This window comes from Nannospalax galili, unplaced genomic scaffold (genome assembly GCF_000622305.1).
Source record: "Nannospalax galili isolate Female #2095 unplaced genomic scaffold, S.galili_v1.0 scaffold747, whole genome shotgun sequence".
Lineage (NCBI taxonomy): Eukaryota > Metazoa > Chordata > Mammalia > Rodentia > Spalacidae > Nannospalax > Nannospalax galili.
In genome coordinates, this window is record NW_008357686.1 from 230,509 (window position 1) to 254,149 (window position 23,641).

Consider the following 23,641-nt stretch of genomic DNA (forward strand, 5'->3'; position numbering starts at 1 on the left):
TTCAATTCCCAGCACCCATGTGATGGCTAACAACCATCTGTAACTCCAGTTCCAGGGGATCCAATGCCCTCTTCTGATCTCCATGGGCACTTCATGACACAGATGCACTTACATACATGCAGACAATACATTCGTATACATAAAATAACAATAAAATATTTTTTTAAATAAAGTGTCTATTCATATCCTTAGTCAATTTGTGAACTGGATTATTTTGGGGTTATTGAATTGTTTGACTTTCTTATGTTTTTAGATATTATTTCCTTATGTCACACAAAAATTCAGATAATGCTAGCAATATCTCCTAGGGCTGAGACCTTGCCCTTAGGAGAATTGTGGGCTACACAAATGGTTGCTGGCGGGGGGGGGTAGCATGTCCATCTGCCCATTTCCTTTTTATCTCAGCTGAAATTTCATGAATCAAAATCCCTCACCAATTGCAGCAGCAGCAAAAATCTTTATTTAGAGTAACAGCTAGAGAGTCAATTACTCAGTAACAGTCAGTGACAGTAGTGAATCCAGCCCTAGACCCTAGGTCCTCTGTCCCTCATCACTGTGTTTGGCCCAGAAGACCCATTCTTAGACTGTTTGTTTGGCTTGAGCAGGACTTGTACATGTAGTCATAATTGCTGTGTGTTCGTATATACAAGTGCCCTGCTATCTGGTATGTGATCCCTAGTGGGTCAACCCCATTCCAGGACAGGTTCCACACCTAAGAGCATTTGAATAACACAAATTGGGCTTGATGGGTAAAAAAGAGCACAAAGTCGAGTGGGTAGGGAAGTGGTGGTGGATCTAGAAAGAGTTGGGATCATGATCAAAATACATTATACAAAATTCTCAAAAAAATAATAAAATTATTTTAAAGAAGTCTAAACTTCTGCTTCCTGTGCGAAAGTTCTGGGTCTCAGATATCCTGAACTCACAGCCAACCACTGCATTCTAACAAGCTTTTTCCAGCTCTGCTCACGTTTGGCACCAGCACCCCAATGGTCAAGACCATGGAGAGTTCCCCGTGACTGATTTATGAGAATCACAGCTATACGGGAATCTTCTGCCAAATGTGCTTAGCAAAGGTTTTCTCCCATTTGGACCCTGCGTCTTCACTGGATTAACTGCTTTATTTGCAGTGCAGAAGCTTTGTAATTTCATGGGGCTCCATTTGTTGACTATTGGCCTTATTTCCTGCACAAGTGCAGTGTTTGTCAGAAGCTCCCTGCCTGTGACTCCCTCAGAGGGCATTTCAGGTCTTACATTATGGCTAGCCAGCCATTTGGAATGGATTTTTGTACAGAGTGAGAGAGAGGGATGTAGTTTTATTCTGCTACAATTGAAGTTTATCATTTTCGATGAGTCAAGTCAGGCTCAGACAAGTATCGCATGTTGTCTCACACTTGAGGATCCTAGATTTTATAGACACAGAAAATCATGTATGCGAGTATGTCATGAAAGCAGATGTGACACTGTCCAGAGAAGCCAAGCAGACTACTGGAAGCAGGAGGGGAGCAAAAGGTGGGAGGAAGGGGATCGGGTCGGGAGAATTTACTCATATACTGTTTATGAAAATGTCTGTATGAAACTGAGTACAATGGACAATGAATAAACAACAGTAAAAATCCAAATTTAAAAATGCATAATACTGGGTTGAGTGAACCAAACAGAAGACTTTCAGCGAAATGTTTCAGGATCTCTGTGAGACAGTTTCTGCCTCTGTGTTTTCCTCTGGTGTCCCTTGGCTTTTACTGATGCATAGAAGAGAAAGCTAGAGTTTGGTTACAGAACTTTACTGAACCTGGGGCTCTAGTCACTCAAAACTAAGGGGCAATTTCAGATCTCAGGCAGCACATTCCTACCTATTCAGTGAGTTTGTTGGCATGAGTATGGAGCTGGAAAGATATAATTGCCAAGTACCTGGGTTTGCATTTCAGTAAAGCTTAATGCTAACAATGCACAAATTGGTCTTTCCCTAAGTCGTTGCTCTTATATAATCATCAGTACGGTATTAGAAAAAGTAGGGACCACCACTTCCAGTAAGTCATTTAGTCATGGGCCTTAGTGTTATGTGCTAGGAATGAAAGCTTGGTTGGACTGGATTTGGGGGAGAGACGGGAGAAAGGAAGAAAACAGAGATGCAAGTCAGCAAGGCATCCCAGAGTTTAAAGAAGTGAGGAGAATGTATCAAGTGCTTGGATAGTACATACCCTTCTGCATAAGGGACAGTGGAAATCTAGGCCAGGGATATAGGGATGGAATTTCACAGAGGAAATAGGACCTCCTCTTTTATCAAACACAATAAGATTAAGGGGTTTGCTGACCTTGACAATAAGCCCTTTCAACAGCATATATAATATACATATATACACATATACATATATATATATCACTTCTGGGAAAATCTGAATGCCTTTGCATGCTCCTGTAGCTTAGGCAGGACCTTCCTGCATGAGAAAAACTGTGCCTCCCTTAGGAGCCTCCAAAGTAAGGGGAGGGAAGGGAGCCTAGCTTTTCAGGGTGGGCACTCAGTCTTTCATCCTTCCCCAGGAAGAACAAACTCAAGCACATGGAATCTGATTTCCTGCCAATGTAACTGATCATCAGCCACACAAAGCCAGTGACCTATGTTTCTGGTGATCACTGCTTTATCAGATGATTATAGATTTGGGCTGGCTGTGTTGGTACACAATAGTAGGATATATTGAAGAGGAGGAGCACCAGGATCATAGATATGGATCTGGGCCCTCTGCGCCCACAGTAAGCTCTCAAAAAACACTACAAATGCAATCAAAACTGTCACGATTAGCTATGAGGGTTTCCTCAGGAAGACCAGCTCAGCTCAAGACACTGTTTCCTTTATTCATCTCTCTTCCTCTCCCTTCACCCCTTCTTTGTTGTTTTATTCTTGGTAAAGGTCATTATCTCAGGCTGTCCTCCACCTACTATGGTGTCCTTGAGCTTCTGACTTTCCTGCCTCTACCACCTGAGGGCTGAGATTAGAGTCATGTGCCACCACAACCTGGCTTATGTGGTACTGGAGATTGAACCCAGGGCTCCATGCATGCCAACCAAGCACTTTACCAAATAAAGCTACATCCTCAGCCCCAGCATGCCCTATTATCAACACCACAGAGCGCATTTCCAGAGGCCCCAGCTGGCACAGGAAGCTCAACCTTCTGCCAGACTCTTGGAGGAGCCAGTTTCAAAGGGTGCCTAGCATGTCCAGGTAGGTCCTCGAGGTGAGAGTCAGTCACCCTCTGCCTCTCTCACAGCTCACAGCAAGCCTAGCTGTCTCCTTATTTGCCTCACCAAGAGAGCCCCAGCCCATGCCCCAGTTCCCCAGGGTGGTCACAGGCCCACGTGTTCATCTGCCTTCCTTCCCAGGGGAGGCTATCACACACTCAGAAAATCAGAGACCAAAGGAGTCTCAGACACAGAGTTATAGAGAGTGACCAAGTCCCATATGCTGCCACTATGTCCTTACTTTCCTAGTCTCTCAACAGCTAAGTGAGTTTAAGCGGTTCTCTTTCATAATGTTCGCTGTCCTTGTCCACAGGACTGTCCACCTGCTGTGTATATGGTTTATGTGTTTTGGCGAGGGTGACAGTGACTCCCTAGCACAGAGGATGCTATGGCACATAGACATCTGAGTTGGTCCCATGTGAATTCAAACAGTTTTGCTTTTCCTCCGCCACTGTTGGGGCAGCACTGTGCTCTGTGAATGGCAAACCTGCTTTCACACACTTCATTGAGCGTGACTGACTCAGTGACTGAATGACAGCTGTAGAATAAGAGAAGTGAACTGTGGATTGAAGGATATGGAGCTGGGCAGAAGGAGCCAGGATTTCTCAGAAACCACATTTAAGGCTTGGAGGGAAACACGAAGTTATATTCTGACAGCAACAACCCCCACCCAGAGGGAGTTCCACCATCCCAATCATCCATCACCTCAGATTGCTTGTCACCCTGCTCTTGTTGCCCTTGGTGAGGACTGCAGTAAAATATCAGTGGAGGATGAGCCTCAACTGTGTCCAGGAACTGAGAATAGCCCCAGCATCTATGAGACTCTCATGGAACTGGTGGGGTACTGGTTAGGTCTGGCCTTAGGCTGTGGGTAAGGAATTTCTGTTCCCTGTGAACTAGACATCATGTCAAATGGATATGTTGTGCTCAGAGGAAACACTTTGAGTTTGTGGTAGCCCACCACATGATGCATTTGGCTCTGGATGTAGGGTGCAAGAGCCATGAGAGACCCTTTTTGTGTTCTGTTTTCCACTTTAGGCTACTTTCCACTTGGGACTGGAGAGATGGCTCAGTGGTTAAGAGCACTGGCTGCTCTTGTAGAGGACACAGGTTCTGTTCCCAGAACCCACATGGCAACTAGCAACCTTTCATAACTCCAGTTCTTCCAGGGGATCCAATGCCCTGTTCCGGCCTCTGTGGGCACTACATAACACAAGTGCACTTACATACATGCAGGCAAAACACACATAAAAATAAAAATACATTAAAGAGTATTTTCCACTGTGATACTTTAAATCCTCAGAACAGCAAAGAGAATGCAATGGCATCCACCACCACTTACTAACTCTGCTTTCTGTAAGTGCTTTGCCTTTATCTGTAATTGTCTAATTGTCACCTAAGAACCTCTGAGGCATACAGTGCACTCCAATCTATACTTACACCTCCCCTCCCTGGGAGAGGTCCCCGCCTGGGTGTCTGCATACTCGAGAGCCTCCAAGCTGTTTCAGAGACTCTAGCTCTCTGCTATGGGTGCCTCTACATGGCCTTAGAAAGGTTTCCAGAGGCTTCCCTACGGCCACGGAGGATTCTCTCTAGAGGGCAAGGAACAAGGGCAAAGCAAGAATATCAACATCTTTTGGAGAAGTCTCAGCACCCAGCCCCCTCACACTTTTCTCTGCAGGGGTGGGCCTGTTTCCATGGGAGAGCCCAGCCTTCCCTCTGTGTTTTCCAGGAGAGATCCAGAAAGACTTCTGAGCTCTACACTTTCTTAAGGAATAGGCAGTTGTGCTCACACGGGGACTTGGCATCTCCTCAGCTGCTGTTATAGCCCAGCAGTTGGTGACCCAGCATGGATGGTGGAGGTGGGGAAGCCATCAGGAACTGGAAATACTGACTCTGTGAAAGCTCATCCTGTGGTCCTCCTAGAACTCTGGGAAGCGGGGTGTGGACAGCAGAAGACACGGCACACTGAAAGCTGTGCTGTCAACTATATACACCTTTGATGTAGATCCTACCTGAAGGGCTCATTTTGCTGGAGTGGATGCAGAAGCCTGTGTACTGAACACTCTTCTATAACACCTCCTTAAGAATCCTCCCTTCAGGTACTCATACCGCTATGGAATGGGCCCGACCTGGTGCTGTGCATCCAGCCATAAGAATTTGGCAAAGTTTATGGTATGCCATTTCTGCCCAAGTACAGGCTATCACAAGACTGCCTTCTATCCTGAAGATATACTTCTCCTCTCCAGCACTTCCTATATGTTTGCCTGGTGAAGATTGTCAGCTGGCAAAGAGCCTGCAGCAGTTTATGTCCAAGAGCCAGAAAAAATCCAAAGCCCTTGTCCTGCAATCCATTAGGAACTGAGTCCTGCCCAAAAGCAGTTCTCCTTCAGTGAAGCTATAGGAGAGCCTGTTTGTCCCTGGGCTAACGCCTTGAGTGCAGCTGTGTCAGAAAGGCTGAGAAGTAGAGGACCCAGGCAAGCCATACTGGCTGCCTGATCCATAAAACTCTGAGAGGAAAACTGTTTTTTGTTTTGGTTTGGTTTTTTTAAGCTTCTATATTTGGGGTGATTTGCTATGTATCAGTCAATAATGTTAAAGACACTGGGAGCATCTGGGGGCTGAGAGCTACGGGCAAGTGACAAAAGGCCTGATTCAGACTGAGAGGGCTGCTCAGGTGGCAGGAGGCACAGAGAGTGCCCACCTTTCAGTCAGATTTGAGACAAGTCCCAGTGTTGGTGCTAGTTATCTGTGTGACTTTAAACAAACCACTTGCTGCCTGTGGCCTGAGCTAGTGTTTCTGTAAATTCAAGTGACACTGAATTTACAAGGCTGTTGAAAAACATACACCAATTTTTGTACCTAACATGACAGGGTCCAGAACCATCTAGGCCCTTAGTAAAGGGCAGGTTCCACTGTTAATAAAGGTGATCAGGAAGCCAGCATCCTCCTCTCAGTAGCTGCTCCATTGAGTCAGGAGGTTTCTGCTGCTGAAAAAGTCATTTCAGGAGAAAGATCTTTCCAGCAGGTAGCACAAAAGCCTTTGTTCTCTTAGAAGGGAGGCAGAGAGAGGATACTTTTCTAAATTATTCTGCTGTGAGGGAGGAAGCGTTATCAGAAAGCACAATGCGGCCTATGACTCAGACAGAAGGCCAAATGACCTCTTTTTTCACCCTCCAGCCTTCCTTTCTTCCCCACCTTGCTCTTCCTGTGTCCTCCCTTTCATACTCCCTACATCTCCCTGGCCTCCTTGACCTCCTCTGTCTCAAGTGTCTGATCCGCATATCTTGGTCCCATAATTGTGCCTCTTGTCACACACTGTACACATGCTGGGAACCCTGTCCTTATGCAGCTGACTTGGTACTGTAGATAAAGTCCTATAAATGTCCTAGTTACGTGCCCATCTCCAGCTCACCCCAGGTCGTAGAGGATAGGAAGGGCACCACCACCTTCTTGGAACTGCTTAGATGGGCATTACTCCAGCCTCTCGATCAAGGCACAGAGGTGGTTCATTAAGAAAGCCCAGCATACACACAGGGGAGAAACCCAGGAAATATTCCCAACCAGTCTCATGGAGACTTTGCTATCTCTCACCACAACCAAATGAAATGACTATGTAAGAGACATTGCCTCATTCCAGACATCGTCCATCTCGTCCATCTGAACACCTCAGTTTTGCACCTGTCCTGCAGCCCCAGCTTTCTCCAATGTCCAAAATTTTCCTTCACTCACCAAAGAGAACTTTCAATTTTTCTCTCTCTCTGGGCTTTTGCACTTCTAGCTCTCCTCTGGACCGTTCCCTTACTAGGCCTTTCACTTGCCCACTGGGTCTCTGATGCTGAAAACATCTTCCCAGCATGCAGCACAAAGGCATTTGTTCTCCTGGAAGGAAGACAGATCAGAGTGGATACTTTTGTAAAGAATTCTGGTGTTCGTGAAGGAGCCTTATCAAATGCAGAACAAGGCCACATCGTGGGCACAAAGAGCAAAATGTTCTCCTATCTCCCCCTGGAGCCCTCTCTTTCCCTTCCTGCCTGCTCTCCCTATCTTCCATTCCCATAACTGACCTTCCCCCCGATCACTCGAGCTCTTCAGGACACTGACTTTTGCTGTGCTTATGAGAGAGAGAGAGAGAGAGAGAGAGAGAGAGAGAGAGAGAGAATTCTCCTTTATTATAGCATTTTGCACACTGAACTGTGGCCTCTGGTACCGTAACTACCCACCTTCAGACTGCACTGCAGAACAGCTCTCCCTTCCAGATCTGGGAACAACCAGTCCCTGATTTGGAGCTTCATGTACTAGACATTTACTGACCTAATGAGTCAATAAGTATGCATCCACTAAAGCTCTATAGCTCCTAGATTGTGTTCTCAGACAAGGGCTCACACTGTCCCTTTTGTTGCCTCCAACATGGAGCTCAGATGCCTACTGAGCAGAGCTGGACATTAGTGTGTAGGTTCAGAGCAACCTTCCAGAAATGAATCTGGGGTGGATGAATGCACAAGATGCTATACAGGACAGAGGGAGGGTCAACACAGCCACTGCTTCTTGAGAGACCTAAAGGATGAAGTTCTGAAGCCTCCTTGCTCCTTCCCTCCCTTCCGGACCCTGCTAGGAGGGAGGACCTGTGGTGGAGGATGGTGCTCATGAGATGGCTGAAGCAGGAGATCTGACCACACACACAACAGTAGAAACCCAAGAGGCGATGAAGGGACTTAATGGAACAGAGCTTTGTGATCAGGTGTCCTCTCTCTATCCCTGCCCAGCACACCAAGAGTCAGACAAAGAGGTTGAAAGGCACAGCTGCTTCACCTCGCTCCCGACAGCCTTTGTGGAAGGCTGTTGGTGACATCCCTGCTATCACAATCCTCCTTGAACTCTCCTTGTCATGATGAACATTTCACAGACCCTTGGTTTCTGAACCCTGTCAGCTGCTAAGGAAGGCAATGTTCATGTGTCAGTCATAGTCACAATCATACTTTCCTCACTTAAGTTTCTCCCCAGTGATACCTTCTGTGTGTGACCTTGAACAAGGGTTATGCCTTTCGTGGCTTCCATTTCCCAGTTTCTGCAGTGAAATGTTTTAGTAATCTCCAAATTTCTGCTCATCTGAACATTCTGTGATCCCATAAATCAAGGGACTGGGATACCAGCCTGCAGCACAGCTACAAGGTTCCCAAGGCCACTGCTGCCATGGGGGCTATGTCTCCCATGGACCCACATGTGGCTCCTTCTGCTAGTACATTATCTGTCATCCTTGTCTGGGCCTCTCACCCCTTCAAAAGTCGTCACTTCCAATAGCGCAGAGCTACAATGTGGATGGAATGAGTGGCATCTGCCAGGCCACGTCCTTAGGACATCAAGACAGATGTCACAAACTCCAGACTATGCCTAAACATGTCCTGCAAGACCCTTGAGGGCCAGACACCAGGGCAGTCTAGCTCCTGACCGAGCACCCTCATCCTGCAATCTCAAGGTCATAGAATTTAGGGTGTCTGTGGGACACAAAGATACAGTCCTGTGCTGCCTCCTGGCAGCCATGCTTAACAAGTGCACAGCACAGAAATCTGCAGTGGCTTATTTGTGGTTTCACAGTTACCTCAGATGCCTGGTCTCCTGCTTCCAGAGCTCATCCTTCTCCCCCTTTCCCTGTGGAACTGCTATCCTCACTCATTCCAGGCATCTAACCCTCTGGAAAACCTCCCTGACTCCATGACAACGTCCAGGGATGACCAGCGTCATCCCTGAGCCAGCACTCCAGGACCACAGAGCTGCTTATTTTCCTCTCTGCTGTACTTGTTCTTTTCCTCGTGTCTCCCCAGCACAGGCCCTGGAGGCCACCTCTGAGTACTGGCTCCCAAGAACGACTCATGTGCCCTTCGTTTCTATCAAGAAAGCATTTCCTCAAAACACCTCGCATGCCAACCATCAAACTGGCAAATATTTAAGAGACGAAAGTCATTGAGAACAAGGGTGACAGACATTGAACTGCATCCCCGGCTTCAAAACTTCATGGCGCCTCCCTGGAGATCCGTTTATCAATGGTTACCTGATGTTTAAATGTATAATGGGTCTTGCTTCCACATTCTATTTTGGTGTATCTTTTCTAGAGAAATAATCTCTATGAACAAGGATACTTGAGAGGCATTTGAAAACTTGAAAATTCTAAAGAACCTAAGAAAAATCTTTAGGTGTGAACATAAAGAAGGTTGGCATGTTATATATATATTACAAACTCTGTGCAGGCGTTGAACCTGACTGAGGGTGTAGATTTTTATGAGCTGATAGGAAAAGTTGACTCAGTTTTCAGGTAAAACAAAAAACACAAATTCATTAGACTACATGCAGGATGAGCTAATATCTTATAGCACAGAAAAACAGAACCATATGTATCCAGAGGAGCCTGTAGATGTTTGTGGATGCATATTTGTGGAGCTCTTGGGGACACATGCTGAACTGACAGTGAGCGGGTCTGCTGACAGCCTGAGTGACATGGGATGGGGGCTATTCTTTCATCTGTTTTAGTTCCTGTAGTCTTTGGTGAGGATGTAAACAAGGATTATGCATGCAAGTGGGACAATATTTAAAACACGCAACATACCTGTGTGTTTTAAGAAAAGGAACTGCTATCACTTGTAATAGTAAAAGCGTCTCCCATCTTTCAAGAGCTTCGGAGAATCTGCTTGCAAGTCAATGAAATTTGCTGAGGTCTACCCATGCACCTAGTGCTTTCCTGCAAATAATTACCTGTAATTTATCCAGTTGAATCTCAGGACTGACAGGATCCAGCTGACCTCTGCTCTCTGTAACAGGTGCTACAACTGAAAATTTCAAGATTTTCTCATTCCCTATACCCTTGTTTGTCCCACATAAAGCTGAGACTGGCGTGCTAAGTACTCTTTTGTCTATAACATGTTTATTAATTCTTTGAGACTTTCATACATGCAACAAGCACTTTTGGTATGAATCCCACCCACAGTGCTGCCGTCTCTTTCCCATAACCCACCTTCCATTCACACTCTGTAGAACTCTGCTTCCCTTTAAGGAAGTTGTATGGAGCTAGCTTATGCTCTCCAGGAGGTTCTGAAGGGGAAAGAAGCCGCCCATGGTAGGCAGGATTGTCAGCCTCACCCTGCATCAGGTTCCCAGGGAGTAAGCAGCCAGGTTACTCATGCAGAGCCCAGATTCAGTTCTTAGAGAAATCTGAAAATGGGCGTAATAGCCTGTGGCTCAGACTGCCATAACAAAATACCGGAGACTAGAAGATTACAAAGCAGACATTTATTTTCTCATGGTCCTGCGGGCTGGCAAGTCCAAGACCAAAGTGCGTTCTGGATTCAGTTCTGCCCAGGGTTTCGCGCTTTGCTTCTTCTGGCCTGGTCCTCATACGCATCTCCAAGAAACCTGCACGCATGCACAAAGCAAGTCCTCTGGGGTCTCTTCACACAGGGGCAGTAATCCTCTCAACTCGGGCTCCCACCTTCTGACTACCTTTGCCTGGATTCCACCCTAAAGGCTCCAAACCCAGTCAGATCTGGGGTTAGAACTTCAACATATGAATTGTGAGAGAGCACAATTCAGTCCGTGGCAGATGACATGTTCTGTTGCTGACATCGACCTCCTGGTGTTCCTGAACAGTGTTAGAACAACTGGCCCTCCTCCTGCTTAAGCAGCAAACTGCAGCATTCCAATGTCACTAAGGGAGTTCACCCATAGCCTGGTTCACAGGGGTCGCTCCCTCAAGCATCTGTACAGATGTCAGGACCTCCTGACCAGGCTGTGGTCATGTCCTAAAGCACCTTACAGGATAAACTCTAGGGATGGGTCCCCAGGGCTGACCCAGGTGCCTGGAAAAAACCATTCAGAAACCGCAGCATAAAGGACTCTGGGGCTCTGCCCGAGACAGATTTCCAGTCTTGTTCTGCCCCCTGGTGGTAGCTCAGAGAGAAAACAGGGCACAAAAGGAAGCCTGCAGTTTGCTTATAGATCCAGGACTTAAAGGTGGGCCTATCACCTTGTTAGCACTGGAGTCTTCCCAGGATTTTCAAAGAAATCCCCTACTTATCAACTGAGTTTCATTATATGAATATTGAAGTTATGTGGAAAACTGTCTTCATTTCTAGTCCTCATTTGTGAAGTTAGCAATTTAAGCCCAGGTTTTATTACACACTTAAACACGACATACAAACCTGTTACTGTATTCGTACAGTGAGGCATAAACAGAAATGAGAAACATCACTTTGCTTTGGTTCTTTGGTTTCTTTGGGTCTCTTTGGCTCACATGCCCCTAGCTCTAAGTTCCCATGGAGTGCTGTGGGAGGGAAATCTCATTGGATTCATGGAGAGGGAAAGGAGCTAGTGAGGCCAGTGAGTCTTATTCATTCCTATGGGGGTTCTGTGAATTGGGAAACAATTACCTGGAAATTCTGTTGATGGCTGTGCACATCAGGCAACTACTGTATACAGGGAACCCCCAGGTCTTTCACCTCTGATTTGCACAAGAACCCTAGGAAACGGAGGGTTTCCTGGGACCACTTGCACCCTTCCTTTTCAGGCAGAGCACAGGAGTGGTACCTATTCTCAGCTTCCTTACCTCCAGGGTTGCTCATCATCACCTCCGGAGACAGAGAGATCTAACTGGCGAGGAGAAACGGTTCACCTGGCAAGTTGCCCTACAATGTCAGTGCCTTGGTGATCCCTTCCCCAGTTCCTTCCCTTAATCTTGTCTCTCCCACCCTAGGTCCACCTAGAATTGTGGTGGGATTGCCATGGAAGAGTGGTAATGCCTGAGAGACAAGGGTAGGTTTACACAAGGATTTGTATTCCAAGGTCCAACACACCATCCTCAGTTTACCTCCACATGAAGAATCTACGAAGTTCTTCCCTAGCTACCTGTTCCTCACAAACTACACATCATCTATGTAAGCATCACTCATGCTCTCGCCTACAAGGTCCAACTTGTAAATGTGTGAAAATCAATGTAGAGTAATATGATAATAGTGTCTGCATGAAGCAGAGTGATAAGAGATCCCAGCTAGAGTGAGACTGAAGGATTTTCCAGGACATAGGAAAGAACCTAAGACTTGAAACCAGAATGGCCTGGAGCACACTGGGAACACGAGAGGCGATTGCAGGCAGGGAATGAAACAGTCAGAAAATGAAGTGCCCTAGAAGTCGACATGCTTGGTTGTCACAGTGAGGCTCCTCAGCGCATCTCTGCTTAGCAAGCTGAAACCTGGCTAAAGGCTGCTGGGATGGCCAGTGGGAAGATGAAGCCCAGAGAGAGATAGACAGATATGGGAAAGGAGGGAGGGAGGGAAGGAGGGAGGGAGGGAAGGAGGGAGGGAGGGAAGGATAGAGAAAGAGAAGGAGAGAGAGGGGTATAGACATTGAGAGAGAGAGAGAAATCTAGCTAAGGAAGGCAGAAGGTGGAAGGAGGGGAGCAAAAGATAATGAGAAGGGGAGGGAGGAAGATGGGCGATATGGGAGGAAGAGACACAGGAACAGAGAGGTAGCAACATATCAGAAATGTATCCACTGCTTGGGAAGAATGTACTGGGCTGTAAAGGGAGGAACAGGAAGGAAGGGCAGAGGCAGAGGGCCTGGGGGCATGGAGGGGGGCGGGTCTCCTCTTTGCATCCAGCAGACTAAGGAGCTCCACAGATCTCGTCAAGGAAGTCCTGAGAGTCACTCCTGGCTCCTCACACACTCCTGGAAGCATGATCTTCATTGTCTTCTTTCTACCTCTGGGGCCGGTGAGTCTCTTTTCTGTTCTTGTCTGTAACACCTTCCAGGAGGCTGGGGTTTGGTCAGCACAGGTCCATCCTCAGTACCTCAACTGGTGGTGGGGATTGAATGCCCATTGCAGGAGCTGAATAAGGTAACTGATTCCAGGCATGCTGGGAGGAGGTCACTGACTCTTTTGTAGGCCCTGCAAGGCCCATAAGAACGATCCCAGGAAGTGGTTGTCTTTCTTCACACCATGGAGAGCTCAGCCAGTGGCCAAGGCCACACCAGCGAGTTTGCTCCTCGGGGAAGGTCTTGGAAGGGCTGGTTCCAGAGAGGGCACGCACATGTGGCCAAGTTCTTCAGGTGAGGGTTCTGAGCCAGTCTCTGCCTCTCTCGCTGCACACAGGAAGCTGAGATGTCTCCCTTCCTCTCCCATGCAAGAGAACCCCAGCCCATGTCTCAGTTCCCCCAGGCTCTCAAAGAGTCTGTTTGTTCCTCTCTTTCCTTCTCAGGAGAAGATACTGGGCATCCCGAGGCTGAGATCATGGGAGCCAAAGACATGAGGCCATGAACAGTACCAAGCCCTTCTTCCCAGGCCCTGGGTCTCCCAACTATCTTGTTCAGTGAGCCTTAAATAAATGCTGGCATGCTTGACTATTGTGGCTCTGTGATATTGCTTTGCTTTGTATACTGACACCAATCTCAGATGCCCTGAGGGTGTCAGTTTTGGTCTGGTAGGGGATTGTGGAGAGAAGAGCTAGCAGTGTCCATAGTCGTGAAGGCCATTCACCCTCCTTCTACAGCCAATGCACAGAGACCAGGATACAGTGAATTTCCCACAGCTGGCAGATCTGACCCCTAGAGGGCGCTTGCACGGAGTCAGGAGGAGGGTCTAGTATGTCTCTCCTCCCCTGCAGAACATGCAAGCAGGCTTCATATCTGAGAAATCTTGGACAGTGTTTATGAAGGGGGGTGGGGGTGGGGGAGAACCGCTTTCGAGAAGAATATGTGGACTCATGAAAGTGCTTTAGACTTCAGAGCTCACAAACAGCTCCCAAGCATCCCACCTCTCCTCAAGAAGGAACCACTCTAAGAGACAACCTGGTCTCCATCTGCCATATCTGGCTTTCTCCTGCTTCTTTCCAATGCAGGTGGAAATACATCTTGATGTCTGTTGAGGTTTGCGTCAATATCATTCCTGCACCTCCTCAGAAAAAGTACTATTTTGTGGGATAATCTTAGAATTTGGAGATGGAGAAGATTTTCAGATGCATACAAATGGATGGACCACATCCTTGGTACTTGTCATGGGACAACAGAGAATGTTGCTACATACTTATTAGAACTGTGGGCTACAAGTAAAGCTTTTCCATACTTATTGTGGAGAAAAAAAATGAATGTAAGAAATAGACAAAATACCATCTCAATACAGCCTGACAATGGTTGTGGGATCTGAATCAGAGAAGAGCTGTTTGGGGACAGGAAGGAAGGCTTTGGAGTGACACCCACATATCCATGCCTGAGCCCCATCCTAGATGAAGCAGAACATTCCCACAACACTTCCCCATTCTCTCCATATTTCACATTCCCATATTATGATCACCCCCCACCCCTCCAGCAGCCATCTCTCCTTGAAGCTAGCACAAAAGGGAGGAAGGGAAGGGCCCTGGACCCCACATATCCTGTGGGAGGCCCCAAGAGAACTGGTAGCAACCAGATCACATGGTATTTGAGCCTAGAGTACAAGAAGTTTCCAAGGCCTACCAGAACATATTCCAAATGTGCCTGTCAACCTGTAAGGACCAAAGGTAATCATGGGCTGGTTAGTCTGTTCATGATCCCCACCGGGAGCTATTTTAAGTTAGCGCAGAAAATGCAGGTCCTTCAGAAACCATGCCATGCTGGCCAGTGCAATTTGGTAAGGTTGTGGGCTCATCAGCCGCCCCCCCACTCATGGAAACCTCTGTAGCCCATCCAAACTGGTTTGGGGCCTCAGGCTGGCCATCATTCTGGCTCTGTTCCAGGCTAATCTGCTTCTCACCTCTACCAACAGTATTCCCATAACAGAAACAGAATCATTTACAGCTGCTAACATCCAGGCCTTTGTTGCTTTTTAATTTATAAAACCTAACTATAATCATACCAATGTCCTCATAAGACACTAATCTCTGGCTCTTCCAGGCCCCAGGGGGACAATCTCTGCTCAGTGCCCAGACTTCAAGAGATGATCTCTGCTCTGGTGAATAGACACTTACCCGTCTCCTGCCACTCCTTAGAGATGATGTATGAAAGGGCTCAGCATGTGCAGTGGACAACCTGCATGGATGATTCTACAGCAGCTGCCACAGTTGGGCCTTCTCTCTGGCTCTCCCAAGAGCCCAGATTGTCTGGTCCCAAAGAGTCATTTCCAACCTCACATTTATCTCTCAGCCCTGAAGTAGACCAACTAAAGACTGTGAGTCCTGTGCATGTGACCTTACTCCCAGATAATCTCTCCAGTCTCCTCTAATTCTAACCTTCCAGTTCCATGGAAGCATGGCATTCTCCAGGTACCCACAATTCCCTGCCTCAAGGCCTTTGCATTTTCTATGTCTCTAGTGCTGCAGATCTCAGGGGACAACTCTCTGCAATGAAACCTGCTGCCTCCCAGATGCCCACTTCCAAGAGTTAGATGGCCCTCCTCTCAGCTCCCTCACCACCTGGTTCATACACTCCCCCCTAACTACATGTAGCTAACTTACTTACATAATAGCCCCAACTAGACTCTCAGATGTGAGGCAGAGGTTGAGTCTGGTGTATCTTTGAATCTCCAATGCTCGGCACAATGCCTTACATGCAATAGTCATTAAATATACTTTAAATAAATGAGTCCATGAGCAAGGTATCTAATTCATTACATTTTTTTATTTCCCCTACATTCCAGAGATCTAGGTAAAGACAAGTAAATATCAGCTGTGTCTTGTATGTCAGATGTTGACCAAATCTGTATTTTATCTTTTGAGATTTGGAGGGAGGTCATTGTCCTGTAAATTCCTTCAGAGTTTCAAAGAACTACTTGCTCCAATACTCTAGTGTGTTTCCAACATAACATGACAGTGTCACAACTGTTTCCTGTAAAATAGCAAATCTCTCCTAAAATTGAGATAAGGACCACTAAAACACTGGACAAATGCCAAGCATAAACTTAAATGCTGAGATTCACTCACATGTCTAGAAAGCAAGGATTTGGAAGGGATATTTAATATGAATTCTGCTTCAACTGTGAGTTAATTCTGTTCACAGTGAGGCGGTTTTGATGTGTGTTACTTTGTGGTTCTGGGGATAGAACCCACGGCCTAACGCATGAGAAGAAAGCCTTCTACCACTGAGCTACATCTACAGCCCCTATCACTTAATTTCATCATTTTGCCTATAGATTATCAGTAGAAAAAACCGTAACAACAAAGCAAGTGCAACTTTGCCATGTGAAAGTTGAGAGCTAAGTCACCAAGAAGCACACAGAGAACTGGAAGAGAAATGCCATTTATCCTTCCGGGCCGCAGTCAATCTGTGCAAGCTTCCTAAATCAGAGCCCCGGGGCCCACTGCTCCAGCACCCCTTTGACTACCTGCAGCAAAACCGAGGAACTCTCAGTGCCAGCCATGCCTGGTGGCAAAAGAAGCCCTGGCTCTAGCCTGAGATTGTAACCAGCACTGGTACTGTCCCCGGTACTGACCATCACTCAGGCCATGGCTCTAGCCCTGGCACTGGCACTGGCACTTGCATTGACACTGGTGCTGATGCTTGCTTCAGCCATGGCACAGGCCCTGGAAATGGAACTGGCACTAACACTCGCACTTGTCACATCATCACCAGCAGCTGCGTCTCGGGGACCAGGTATTTCCTCTTCTTTCAACGCCTCAGTTACTGCCACAGCAAGGCTCTGGGGTGGGTGTCATTCACTTTGGCCACAAACTCCAGGACTTCCATCTGTCTTGTTTCCTTTGAGAGCCCCACAAGAATACCGAGAGCACGGGACTGCTGTTGGACACCTACTTGTGCACCAGATACTTGTGCTGCACACAAGCGATGCGCTTTGGTGATGGCTCCCCACGGATGGAATGTTTTTTAGGAGAACATACCTCCAAAACCCTCCACACCTCCCAGAACACCTCCTCGGGGATACAGGTGGCCTGCATGAAGATCAAGTCCGGGGTACTCGGCGGAAGCCCAGTCTTTGGTGCGCCCAGGCCGACAGCGGGCCCCAAAGCAGGGCAGGACGGACTTTTCTGTTCGGGACATAGGAGTGCTCTGGCGGGCCACGTTCCTTCACCTAGACCCAAAGACTAACTCGGGGAGGTCAGAGGCTCTCTTGAAAATCTCGGGGAAGAAGCTCCTGCACCTTTTTTGATGACATACTTCAGCATGTCTGCCCTTTTGATCCGCACAGTCTTCGCGTTCTTAACCAGCAGGTACTGCGCCAGCAGCTCAGCTACTTTCTAGCTCCCAGGGCCTCTGGGCATGCGCGCCAAGGGTGGAGGGGCCCGCGGGGTGCTCGGCGGGGGAACCCCTAGGGGTGTGTGGGGTCCATAAAGGAGCTTGCAGAAGCACCTGGGCGGGGGCTACGTGCCTCAGAAGAAGTGGATCCGGGAAGCACTTAGCGTCCCCGCTGCAGGCGCCCCCGCGGGGCTTTCCTGGGCAAGGAGGAGAGAAGAAGGAGGCCAGGGGGCCTCTGAGACCCGCAGGCCCTGGGTGCCACCTCTACCGCGGACGTTCTCACCTGCGGCTTTGGCTGGCCCGGGAAGCAGGAACTCGGGGAGGAGATGCGCGTCCACGGGCATTCGGCGGCGGGCCCGAGCGCTGTGTGCGAGGCCGCGAGGACCGTGACGTCGCCGCGGACGCTGCGCCTGCCGCCGAGAAGACCGGGAGCCCCTGCCGAGGCCGCGGCCCTCAGAGCCCGAGGACCAGGAAGCAGCAGGCAGAGGATGGGGCGCAGCCTCGGCCGCCTGACTCTGTCGTGAGCTGTGGGAACGCGCGGGCGCTGCCCCCCGCAGTGCTTCCGCAGGCCGGAGACGGTACTGCAGTCTGGGGCCGGAAGGATGCGGGGGTGCTGCTCCCAGAGGTGGGGGCCACTGATGCTAGGCTTGGAAGAGACCAGAAGCCTCCAGGCCAGGCCCAGAGCAAACCCTTGCTGCCTATTGGCTGTTGCTGGGAAGAATACGGGCATTTGGGATCATCTGTGTCTCCTTCTTCCTCCCGCTTGTGGAGAAGGCTCCCTAGGAGATGCCTCTGCCCGAGTGTAGGCCTGTCCCCAGCAGCAGGCCCTGCTCCTTCCTCTCTGTACAGTCCCCTAGAGTGCCTTTCCTCACTACCTAGCCGAGACTGAGCACTTGGCGACTGTTCCTTTGTGTTTTTCTCATAATTACGTTGCACTGCATACACACAATGTTTGTGCCTGGTGACCATCCGCGACCTACGGGAAAATGGACTGGGGAAAAAGCAACCTCAGCCAACAGCTACAGATGTATTTCCATTTCTTCTTTTTGATCAGTGAATCTGGGGAGGGGAACAGCATGCTCTTTGGACGTTTCTTCTCCAGTAGAGCGCCTAGAACGTTATTAATTATAATCTAACTTTCCAAAGTTAATGACATTTTCCTTTATTTCTCTTCCACCCACCTTACTGGGCCCCACTGTGCCCTCACAAAGTACTTTCATTACGCCTCTCATCTGACATTCAGGAGCCTTTAATAAGCCCTGGGCTCAGAGGTCAATTTCTGGGAAGCCTGCAAGGAATACGAAGAGGCCTCCACCCCAGCAAGTTCCTCTTTTATATTGTATGATGTCCAACAGGCTAGCGTTCCCTTTTCCCACCTGCTCTGCCTAGACAGGAACCACCCAGCTTCCTTGCCCATAGCTAAATGTCCATTGCAGTCTGTGTATCTTACTACAACCTTTCTTAATTTCCACACGATCTAGATGCTTCTGCTTTTCAGTACTCCCATTGATGGGATTTTGTGACAGAGCCTTCTAATATAGAGACTTAAACATTGTTTTATTGTCTGAGTAGAACCAGTTCCCCTTCGTTGTTGTTTTCAAATACTTTGAAAAACCTTGTCCTCTATGAACACCAGGATCAAAATTTTCCCAGATCAAAACATTGATTTTAACCAGAATTGCTTGATATATAGAACTCAGCATGAGGACAGTTGACATCAGTAAAATGGGGAGGATTCTCACCACAAAATCCTCGGATCGTCTACTGATTCTGGCTTCTATTTAGAGTGCTTCAGTTATTTTTATAGCTTGCCTTGCATACCTCCTGCATATTTCTTAAGCCTATCAATGCACTTTATTTTGCTTCACTGCTACTATGAATTGAATGTTTTTCCATTATATCTTCTAATTGTTTTTGAACACGTGGGAAATTGTTTGAACATGTGCTTTCTGTATTTATCTGCTATAAATCCATGTTAACAACTCTCCTTAATTAAAATCCATTTTCAGTGGGTATTTGTTGCATGCTGCAATCATAATATTACTTTTCCTTTTTCTTATCACGATGACTTGGGACTATGACACCATGTTGTATAGTGCAAGTCATAGGAAACTTCCTTTTCTGTTCTTAGTTTTATTGGGAGGGACTCCATTGCCTTTGAACTAAGTACAGTGTGTAGTTGCTTTCTGGGGTCTGTTGAGGCTGTGGTCCACTTGTTGTCTACTAGGTCTAAATCAACCCTTTCCCTAATTATTGTAGAAATGGTGGTCTCTGTCAGCCTTTCTCCTGTGGGAGCTAAGTGAGTGCTAGGCTTTGCAGGCTTAGAGCACTCCAGTGCCCCTGCAAGTCCCAACAGGAAAATGCTCCCTTTCTAGTTCCAGCCTGGAGTTCCTGGAATTCACTGCAGGAGGTCAGAGGTCAGCAGCCACACACTCCAGTCCCTGGGCAGCTCCATCCTTTGGTGCGCCCCCACTCTCCCTCAGGCTGCAATGGTGGTCCCTTCTATAGAGCAACACAGACCCTGACTCTCCCCGGCAACTTTCTCCACCCCGGCAGACTGCATGTTCTTTTCACAGACACAGTCTTCAAAAAGTTCTGATTCAAAGCTTGGGAGGGAGGGTGTCTTCTCTTCATGCTCTGCTCTTTCTGATTCTGAAGTAGAACCTGCTCTTTTGCACCGACAGCTTCTGGACACTTAAAAGTGCTCTTTCCCTCCTTTCAACAACCATCTGCCTTCTGTTGCTCAGGCAGCCTTTATATTGTGTTCTCAGCACAAATAACCAACATCATTTCTGTCTCCAGACTGGACCCTCACCCACAGGCAGTTATCAACATAGAGACATTTTCCTTTAATCCAAGCCTCACAGAACACTTTTTCATTTGGACATGCATTTTAAACTTCACCCACAGGCTTTTCATGATCAATGATTCACATGGTCTCTCTCCTCAAATGGCTTTCTAATTGTTTTTTGTGTTTTTGTTTTAAGAAAAGCAAGCCAGCCTAGGGAAATACAGGAATCCTTGGCTGCGCACCCTCATTAAGATTCTGCCAGTAATACACAGTCTTCTCTGCATTGCCCACTAAATGCAGGTGGTTGGCCACATGAAGGGTTTCACCTGTGATTTGGAGGCAGCTGTTCCCTGGAGCACTCCCCACCTCTGCTATGAAACTTGTTCCAGTTCTCTGCTCTCCTCTTGACAAAGCCTTGCAACCATTCCAGAAAACTGTCCAACCCCATCCTCTGTCCATACCCAGACCAGACAGGGCTCTGTGGTTCAAGAAAAGGGCAAAGGCCAAGCCAACTCCAGAAGAGGCACCACCAGGCAAAGACCCAGGCCTACAGCAGTATGCTCAGGGGGAGAGATGGAGTTACAGGTCTGTTCCTGCTCTGTGTTTTCAGCCCTGGCCTTGGCACCCCAACCCTATGCCATGCTTCATACTTCCCACAATAGCATGCTCTAGAAAAATATGGACATCATAAAAAGGCCAAAACCATGTGGCTATCCTCACCTGAGTCAGAAATTCAAGTGGTTGATAAATATTCTCTTAAAAGTTCAACCCCACAGTGACTGAGGAAATGCTGATTGAAACAAAGAGACATAAGACCAGGAAAACTAAATGGATATCCATCAAATGTGGTAAAACACCAGAAATGGGTGGACAACATTTAATGAAATTTTCAATGTATATACTTGTCAAAAATATTCACTTATAGGTGCTCATCCTGGGAATGGTACCAGATAAACTATAGGCTCCCCAGGCACACTTGAATTTCACACAAACAGCAAATGCTTTTTTGTGTACATTTTTCCTATGCAATTTTGAGATGTACTTGTGATAAAGCAATTTTCAAATCCTATATAATTATTACTTCTTTATGTGAAATTCAAATTTAGATAGATATCCTGTACTTTGTTCCTCAGTTGTGCCCTAATCCAACGGAACCACTCAGTCTCACACACAGAGATGTGAATGAGAATTACTATTGCCATATTATCAATAATAGTGAGCAAATTGGACAATATTAGAAACATTCATGGAAAAGAATGGCTTAAAAATCTACACTGTGCATAAATGTCATGTTCACATTAAAAGATCAAAACAGATTTATGTGTATTGACATGAAGAAAAATGTATTCTTGGATTTAAAAAATATTGTGGAAAGCTGGGCATGGTGGCAACATGCCTATAATCCCAGAAAGTGGGAGGTGGAAATAGGAGAATTAGGAGTTTAAGGACAGCATCAACTACATCAACTACAGAGCAGCATGGGCTACATGTGACCTTATCTCAAGAACAAAAAACAAAAATTCAAAAAATATTGAGGAACAATATTTAGAAGTTATAGCACTTTTATATCACTTAATAAAAAACAAAAAGTAAATTATGCATTCATGTAAGTGAAAATAATTAGTGTAAGTACATAAAAGTAGGTATAAATAGACACCCACTGACTTCTTAGGACAACCCCTTTGAAGTGAGACTTTTACTTTGGGGAGTTTGGATTATGTACTATTTTTTTGTATATTCATAATTTCAGTGTAGACTCTAAGTGTCAGTATTGTTTATGCTTACCAAATTATACATCTACATCAGTTAATTTTGTGGCTTAATCTACTTTATTGTTCGTATACTTGTCTTATCTTGATGCAACACAATCCTATTCTGATTATTATATCTTTCGGGAGTGGAACTGGGTCTGACCCTTGGAATTTCTTATGTAGGCCAGGCTGATCTCTGACTTAGAGTGATCCTCCTTCCTCGGCCTCCTGAGTGCTGAGATTACATACATGCACCACAAAAGCCTGGATTAAATTATTATATCTTATATCTTTAGATAATTTATATTTTGGTAAGTTCTCCTCCAGATTGTTCTTTTCCAAAATGACCTAACAGCAAGTCTATGTGCATTGCTCTTTCATCCATAAAGAAACTCTCCATTGATAAGTTTCTCACCTTCTGTTCAGTGATGCCCCAAATAGCTAGAATTGTTAACCTAGGTGTTCTCCACAGGTGATGAGTTAGCACGGCATGAAGAAGTCCTCATGTGAAATAATCATACAAATAGAATTCTAATTCTGCTGGTCACTAGTTAAGAGAGACTCTCGGGTTGTACTTTAAGAGCATGTGGTTATCATATGCAAGGCCTTAGGGTCAATTAACTAAGCTACAATACAGGAAACAATGAAAGGATAAGGAAAAGAATCAAGAAGCACAGACAGATTGAGAATTAGAGCAAAAATTATAAAAATAAAACTAGCTCTCTCCTACCCGCAGGCCTATCTCCAGGGTAAGTCCATCACACCTCCAAGCCTTGACTCCCTCCCTCATTCGCCCTCCCATCTCCCCCTCCAGTCTCTCCTACTTTGGGTCCTGTCCCATTCCTTTTCTTGAGGCCCCAGACACCTGGGGAACCAATACTACTTCCTCAGCCTTTTCATCCACACCAATATAGAGCCTTCTCTGGGCCCCAGGAGCACTGCTTCTGGGCCTGGCCCTGCCCTCACCTCCCTCTGCTTCCCTGGGCCTGCACCACCCCCCAGCCTCTTTCTGGGACAGGGTCTGCCCTTTCCTCTTCCTGATCCTTTGCATCCAGACCAACACAGCTACTCAGTGCAGTCCCCAGGAGTCCTTGGGGCCTCTTCCCGCCCCATCTGCCTTTGCATCTCTGGGTGGCATGGCCACCAGCTGCCCTAGACCAGCATCTTTCCTGGGCCAGGCTCCCAGGCCAGTCCAACCCCCAAATTCCTGAGGCCAAAATCGTTCCTGGGGGGATCCAGACCTTAGAAGAAAGCCTGAAAATATTTAACCCTCATCTGAATTGGGCCTCTGTGGGAAATCATGAAGACAAAAGCAATCCAGCCACTCCATTATAAAATCAAAAAAGAGAACTGGAAGCTTAGACAAACCAGCTATTCATGCCCATAAAGTAAACCACAAAGACATATAAAGTTCACAAAAAGAAGTAGACCTAACTTGAAGGCCTGAGTCTCACACAAGAATCAAAAAATAAAAAGAAATCCACATGTCAAAATCACAGAGAAAAAATAATAACATGAAAAACCAAAATAACATATCCCCACCAAATACCAATAGTCCTCTAGAGGAGTACAATGAGAACCCACTAGAGCTAATGCAGGACAGAAAGAGATGGGGATAAACTTCTGAATGAATTCAGAAAAGAGTTAGAAATATTGA

The 23,641-nt window shown here is 46.8% G+C and overlaps 1 protein-coding gene across 1 annotated transcript in view; it reads right to left on the minus strand.

The window, feature by feature from the left end:
* Nucleotides 1-18,411, minus strand: part of LOC103751968 (doublesex- and mab-3-related transcription factor C1-like) — a 34,160-nt gene extending 15,749 nt beyond the window's left edge. Inside the window, exons 1-2 of the mRNA XM_008855597.3 lie at nt 18,132-18,411; nt 17,726-17,894 (exon numbers count right to left, since the gene is read on the minus strand). Of these exons, the coding sequence (XP_008853819.1) occupies nt 17,726-17,894; nt 18,132-18,411 (449 nt within the window). The remainder of the gene's footprint in view (nt 1-17,725; nt 17,895-18,131) is intronic.
* Nucleotides 18,412-23,641: the final 5,230 nt, after the last annotated feature.